General features: G+C 33.9%; 1 protein-coding gene and 1 long non-coding RNA gene across 3 annotated transcripts; one reads left to right on the plus strand and one right to left on the minus strand.

The window, feature by feature from the left end:
* Positions 1 to 1,438: 1,438 nt before the first annotated feature.
* Positions 1,439 to 3,084, minus strand: LOC107624135 (uncharacterized). The gene is made up of 2 exons (XM_016326597.3): positions 2,949 to 3,084; positions 1,439 to 2,823 (listed from the first exon to the last, which is right to left on the minus strand). The coding sequence occupies exon 2, from the start codon at positions 2,764 to 2,766 to the stop codon at positions 1,894 to 1,896; it is 873 nt and encodes a 290-aa protein (XP_016182083.2). The 5' UTR covers positions 2,767 to 2,823; positions 2,949 to 3,084; the 3' UTR covers positions 1,439 to 1,893.
* A 1,370-nt stretch (positions 3,085 to 4,454) lies between these two features.
* Positions 4,455 to 6,304, plus strand: LOC107621667 (uncharacterized). Of its 2 annotated transcripts, XR_001615881.3 has the most exons (4): positions 4,455 to 4,894; positions 5,214 to 5,319; positions 5,416 to 5,539; positions 6,107 to 6,304. It is a non-coding gene; the product is annotated as an uncharacterized LOC107621667 (long non-coding RNA). The 2 variants fall into 2 exon arrangements; XR_001615882.3 differs by lacking the exon at positions 5,416 to 5,539.
* Positions 6,305 to 6,836: the final 532 nt, after the last annotated feature.

The raw sequence follows: 6,836 nt of genomic DNA on the forward strand, positions 1-6,836 counted from the left end.
AAAGTTCCTAATATTTTAAAATTGACTCAATATTATTCTGCGATTAGAAATCTGTTAACGGAATTGACAGTGGGATAAAATTGAGACGATTTTAAAACGTTAGGGAATTAAATAGGATAAACGTTGGGGATAAAAACGATATATAGAAATAAATTTTAATTTTATCCTTCACCTATATCAATTTTTTACGATATATAGTTATTCAATTATTTATTCAATTATTTTTTAATTATATTTGAGTAAATTACACTTAATCACAATACTTTGATTCTAAATAAATTTATTTTTTTTATAATTTTACTCTTAAAGATTTTTACTCATCATTTTTGTAAAATGATTAAAATCACATTACTTTATTGTATATATATAATTTTTTCTTCCACAAGTTTATGTACTAGTCATTCTACAAATATTTTATGATGAGTAAACATTTCTAAGAGTAAAATTATAAAAAAAATAAATTTCTTTAGAATAAAATTAATGTGATTAAGTGTAATTTACTTAGATGTGATTAAAAAATAATTGAATAACTATGTACGATAAAAAATTAATATTATTAAAGGATAAAATAAAAATTGATTTATATGTATCGTTTTTGTCCATAACGTATTCGTCCTATTTAAGTCCCTAACATTTTAAAATCGTCTCAATTTTGTGCCGCCAATTCTGTTAACAGATTCCTAACGACAGGACAACATTGAGTCAATTTTAAAACGTTAGGGACTTAGATAGGACGATTCAAACATTAGAGACAACTTTAAAACCTACCCCAAACGTTGGAACAAAATCAATACTTTATCCTATAAAATATTTGTAGACAAGAATTTACTTGCCCAAACTAGCGGGTATGGTATACCCAAACAAGGTGAATCAACTTAAGTTTTTCACTAAGCGAATTCGGTACATCACCAAACTTCACAACAATTGTTTTTACTTTTGATCTAGTAACATTCAATTGACGAAATTAACTCAATAAATCCGTGCACGCAACAATGCTAATAAATTTTGTAAAGTAAATATATTTCCCAAGTTCTAAATTGAAATCTAGAAGGTTCCACATATGCGAATACATAGATGTTAACTGAAAATGAAAGAGAGACATGATAACTTGATGAGTTTCAATGCTACCTTATCTTGAAATCAAATCATAACAACCAATCAAGGGCATGGTAGAAAAGTAAAATCTAGAATTTATCCAAAATCCCAGAAAAAACAATGACTTGTTAATTCAAGTAGGGTCATCACTTATTTATGTTAACAACATACTACATAGAATGAAACCATGATATCTCAAAAAGCATAAGCAAGATGTCATCACTTATTTCTGTCGTCACTTCTTCGAAATTCACTAAGACAAGTGAATGCCAACAGCAATAGTGCAAATATTTCAAAAAGCATAGATGATTTTAAGCTAAAGAGAATATAGACACAATTCAAGTAAGATCATAATCCTCAAAGACATTAATATTTAATTCATTGTTCATTCATAGTCCTATTAAAAACGACGATAAAAAGCCACAGGAAATAACAAGAAAAGTTACTATATTACTGTGTGCTATGGTGAAATCTTCGACCCTTAGTAGGTGGCCAAACAAAGGCGTGGCACATATAATTAGCAGGGTTCCAGTTCTTCATGATGTAGACACACTTCCTATGGACAGTCACTTTTAAGAAATCTCACTCCATGGGAGGAGCCCCACTGTCAAGTTGTAATGCTGCAAAGTCCTCCAACAGGGACAGAGTGAAAACTGAGAAGCAGACGCCAATGATTCGGATCCTGAATCCAATAGTTCAGAATCCGATAGTTCAGCAGAGAGTATTGCACACACCTTCCCGTTGCCAAGGTCAACAAGATTGACTATGGCCCTATCTGTCATCCAAGGTTGGAAACCCTCAAAAAAACACATCAAGGTATTGATATAATGCGACGCGGCCATTCTGGTGGTTAACCAAAATGGCAAACACCTTCTCCAAAGGTGTGTTAAGAGGAGGTCCATCCACATACTTATCATGGGTAAGGCAAACGGCGTAGTTGCTGCCGAGATCCAGAAGGGGCACAGAAATTTGTGGGGGATAAATAGCACGACAGGAACGATTGTACCTATCATTTATGAATTTCGAAAGATTGTTATCAGAGTCGGGCTCAACCGTCCAAGTCTCTTTTATGGGGTCAAAGTGGGCCAAATAGGAGTCTGTCCCCCTCCCCGTGAACCATGAAAGAAAGACGGTGTTGTGGAGGACGAACATGGCAAAGTTGGTACCTCGCTGACAGTAGTCCGGAGGAGGGTTTAACTGTTTCCAAACTCTAGAATCAGGGCAAAGAACGTAAAATCCAGAATCTATGACCAGTGGATTTATATAGAAGTAAACATCGCCTGAGCCTGGGGTGTTTGCGATGGATGACCGGAAAAGAGGGGCGGGTACACCATCCAGTGATTCCGCAAGCTCAATTCTGCGCTCCTCAAATTTGAATTCGTAGATTCGCCAGCAGCCGGGTTTCCTTCCGAGATTTAGAGGCGGTGAGCTGGACACCGCCATATAGATCTTGGAGTCGAACTCGAAAGGACACAAATCAGTCTCTGGAAGTTGCAAAGAGAACTCGATCTTTGGTGGTGGAAACAAACAAGTCCAATCTTTGACATCATCTTGTTTCTTTAAATTGCTTAGTTTGATCACGAACAACTCTTCATAAGTAACAAGGCAAAGGCACGCTTCCTCCGCCATTTCAACCTGCTCCGTTTTTCGTTTTTGTTGGTTCAGCAGCATCCAATTCCGCCATCACTCTCTCTGATCGAACAACGAGATCACCACTGTACGGTGGTGCTGCGGCAGCAAAAAGCTAGAATTAGGGTAAAGTACTGGAGAGTTAAAGGAAAAAGAAAGAAGGGGCTGTTGGCGAGCCACTAGGGTTTCGAATATCAACTTATTCTCTCTATATATACACATACCAGCACCAGAAGATTCGAGCACTGCACAGGTTGAAGATATCTGATGGCCAAACCACTTTATTAGACGCAAATTTCACGGAAGATTATATTATGGTTTTGAAATTGCACAGACTATACACTTATCCTAAATCCTAATGCTTTATTTTTAAACAAACTATAAGAATATATATCATAAAAAACATTCCTAAAAAATAACATTCATAAATTTATAATAACAAAAAATATTAAACGATAATACATAATTTAAATGAAACACGTAAAAATTGTTCAAATGAAAAAAATCATAATGCATTTTATTTATATATATACACATGAAAATTATTGTCGTAATGCTTCATTTTTAAACAAAATATAAATTGATGAATGTTACTTTTATATAAGAATGTTAATTATTCATAGTAATGTGTTTTATATTTTGTTTTATTTTTATTCAATAAAATTTGATGTGTTAGGTTTTTGGTTATTAATTGGATAAATAAACACTTAAATTGATTCTTAAAGAATTGCTCGGATGCTTTGGTTTTTAACAAATTTAAAATTTTTATTTTTTTAAAAGTCTTCGTGAATTACTTCCATGGAACATATTGACCTTCCGTCGTTTATTTGAAAAAAAATCTAATTTTAAAGTATCATTTTTGGAAACTTAATTACCTTATAATAAAATTTATTAAGAATTTATTTGTCCAATAAGTATATTAAAAATTTAATTGAGAACAATAGAAAAATAATCTGTTTGGTGAGAGTAATTTTTAAAAGCTTCTAGAGAACAACAATTTATTAAAAACTAATTTATCCGATCTAAAATTTTTGGTGTTTACTTTATGCATATAAATTATGTCAAGGTTATTGAGTATTTTTATTTTTGTGCATAGATCGTTAGATTATTGATTTTATGTACAATTTTGTAAATTCATTACCCTTTTCACTATTTATGTGTTAAAGAATAATATTAAATTTATAAGAAAATAGAGGTAGATCACCGTAATTTATGTATTTTTTTGTTGGAAAAATTAAAATTTAATAAGAATCTGTCTAACAGCGGAAGCACAAAAAATAATTTTCTCACAACTTATGCGATTAAATAGGCAATACTAAAGATACTACAAGCAACAAATATAATGGTAGAAATTAAATAATCAAACACCAGAATTTTATCGTGGGAAAACTCCAAAAAGAGGGACAAAAAATCCACGGGACCTAGTTCAGTAAAATCTTTCACTATTAAAATAATGGATACACAAATAGTCTTTCTAATAACACTAGTGCATAACCAAGGTTCTGAAAACCGGACCGAACCGACCGATTGAACCGATCCGACCGAAAACCAACAATATAAACGGTTTGGTTCTTTACTTAAAACCGCTTATCATAGAACCGGAAGCGAACCGCCAAATCGGCCAAAAATCGGCCGGTTCGACCGAATCGGTAACCGTCCGGTTTTCCAGAAACGACGCTGTTTCAGTTACAAGAACGCGTTGCTCTGTGCTGTGCGCCCCATTTCGTTCCTAACTTTCCTTCCTTCATTCTCCTCAATTCAAAGAAAGAAAACCCTAGCTAGCCTCCACAGTCGCCGAATGGAGTGAGTGACCATTGCCGCCGTCCGTGGTTGTCCGAGGCTTCTCTCTTCGTCTTGTCCTCAACCCCCTGTTCACACTTCGGTCTTTTCTTCCTCACTCGGCATCCATCCTCCATCGTCTTCATCCTGCGCGCTGTCCTCTCGTCGCCGTTTCGTTTCTAACAAAAATAAAAAACAAAGCTTCGGTAGCGCTGAGATCCCCTTGCCCCTTTCTCTCCTTCTTCACTCTCCAGAACTCAACTCAACCTCAAGTCCTCTCAACCAAAGAAAAAGTTCAAAACCCTAGCCTCAGCTGCTGTTCGTTTGTCCGTCGAGCCACTGCCTCCGTCTGTTCGTCAAGCCCCGGAGCCCAGATCCCCAAACTTCAAAGGTCAGTTCACTGCTCACTTCTTCTGCATTTTTTTATGTCCTGTTCAATGATTATTTGATTACTGATGAGCTCTGGTTCTGCTATGTTCCTGTTTTGTGTGTTGTGATTTTGCTGATTATTGAAGGTCTTGTGATAATTGATTATTTGATTACTGCATTATCGTCTTTTTGCACCTTTGTTGCCAATTCATATGTAGATGTTAATGGTTTGACATTCAACAGGATTTAAGATAGTTTTTGTTATTATTTTTGTTTATTTTTTAATTTTTTTTATGGTGAATTGATATTAAATTGGCTTTTTTGTGTCTTTTTCTTTATAGATGCTTACCTGGGTATCCCTTCAAGTGTTCGAAGCTATAGATTACTCCTGAGAATGGCTTATCCGAGAGTGATACTGATAAACTATTGTCACTCCTCCATGATCAGGTATGATCCAAGTTTATACCTCAGTATATGTCTCTACTCGTACACTTCAATATTGTTGTTGAATTGTTGACCTTTGGTGCATTTATTGTGCTGTAGGTAGTGTTGTAGTAATATTTATGGCTAGGATGAAGTATTGGTTAGCAATAAAATGCTTTGATGTTTTTGGTTCCTTGGTGTCCAAGTTGGTAGAAAGGGAGCCACATGGTGGAAGAAGTATCAAGTATGTATTATTGAATTAAAAGATTTTTAAAAGCATGATTTGTACATTATCTAAATAAAATTGAGGTAGAATTCAATATTGAGGTAGTTGAGACCTGAATGGCAGGAACAAGTTACTAAACCAAGCATATTTCTATGTGATCTTATTTTGAATTCTTCATGTGTTCCTCTTTTAATTCTTTGAATGTAACTACTGGTCTTTTTTGGTACCCAAGAGTTTACTAGACACATTTCAGGAGTTTACTAGACATAGTTCAGTTTAATTCTTTCCTCACTTCATTTCATGTAATCATATATTCATGTTGTTTTTTCTTTTTCATAATTAGTTGCTCTTTTTATTTGCATAGCTGTTATGATATAGTTTGTTTATTGAAGCTTTAGTTTTTAGGGTAACTCATGGTCTAGTTATAATTAAATTAAAAATGTATGGTTTTTGAAGTAGGGAAATACAATTTCAAGTTTCTAGCACAAAATAAAAAATAGATAAAAACTAAAATTGAAGCCTTTCTCTTAATTGATGTATTTTTATTTCTTGTTTATTCTGAATTTTGGTTACAATTTGATCTAGTTGGAGGCAAGGAAGCAACTTTCAACTCAGCGAGGCTATCTTCGCTTTCGACCGTAAATGAAGAAGGAGAAGCATCTCAGAGAAGCTTTCTAACAGCATTTAGTTGTTTGTCATCAAAATTAGAAACCTTGGACAATGATTCTTTAGAGTGTTTTTATACCTTTATTTATAATTATATTTTAGAATGTTTATTTATAATTTATTTATTATTTTATTATAAAACAGTTTTTCCGGTTGGATCATGGTTGAACCAGTTGAACTAGTAAACCAATGAACCAGTAACAAAAACGGTTTAATGACCGATCCGGTTTTCAAAACCTTGAGTGCATCTCAACAATCAACAAAATACATTATCAAAACGGATGGAATCAACATAAACCCTCCACAAAAGTGGGTATCTCAAATTAGATAAAAGAAAAGGTAATACAACTAGCAAGTTATATCCTAATATTTATCTCTACACCAGGAATAACATACTAAAATTTCATAAGAAATTGAGCAAGTTTACTGGTTCAATCAGAGCATATTGTAACTTCCCTTTTTCCCTCTTTTTCTTCTTCTCCTTCGTCGATGAAAACTCTCCTCTCTCTCTTTCACGGTTTCTTTTGTTTCTGTTTCAAAAAAAAATGAGAGACTTAACACTCTCTGTCTCTCTCTCCATGGCCTAAAAGCCACTTCCTTTTATTTTTTTGTTTTTAATTTGTGGGTCCCACTTAGTTGGAGACCCACC

Source organism: Arachis ipaensis, chromosome B10 (assembly GCF_059453495.1).
Source record: "Arachis ipaensis isolate K30076 ecotype BB chromosome B10, ASM5945349v1, whole genome shotgun sequence".
Classification (NCBI taxonomy): Eukaryota; Viridiplantae; Streptophyta; class Magnoliopsida; order Fabales; family Fabaceae; genus Arachis; species Arachis ipaensis.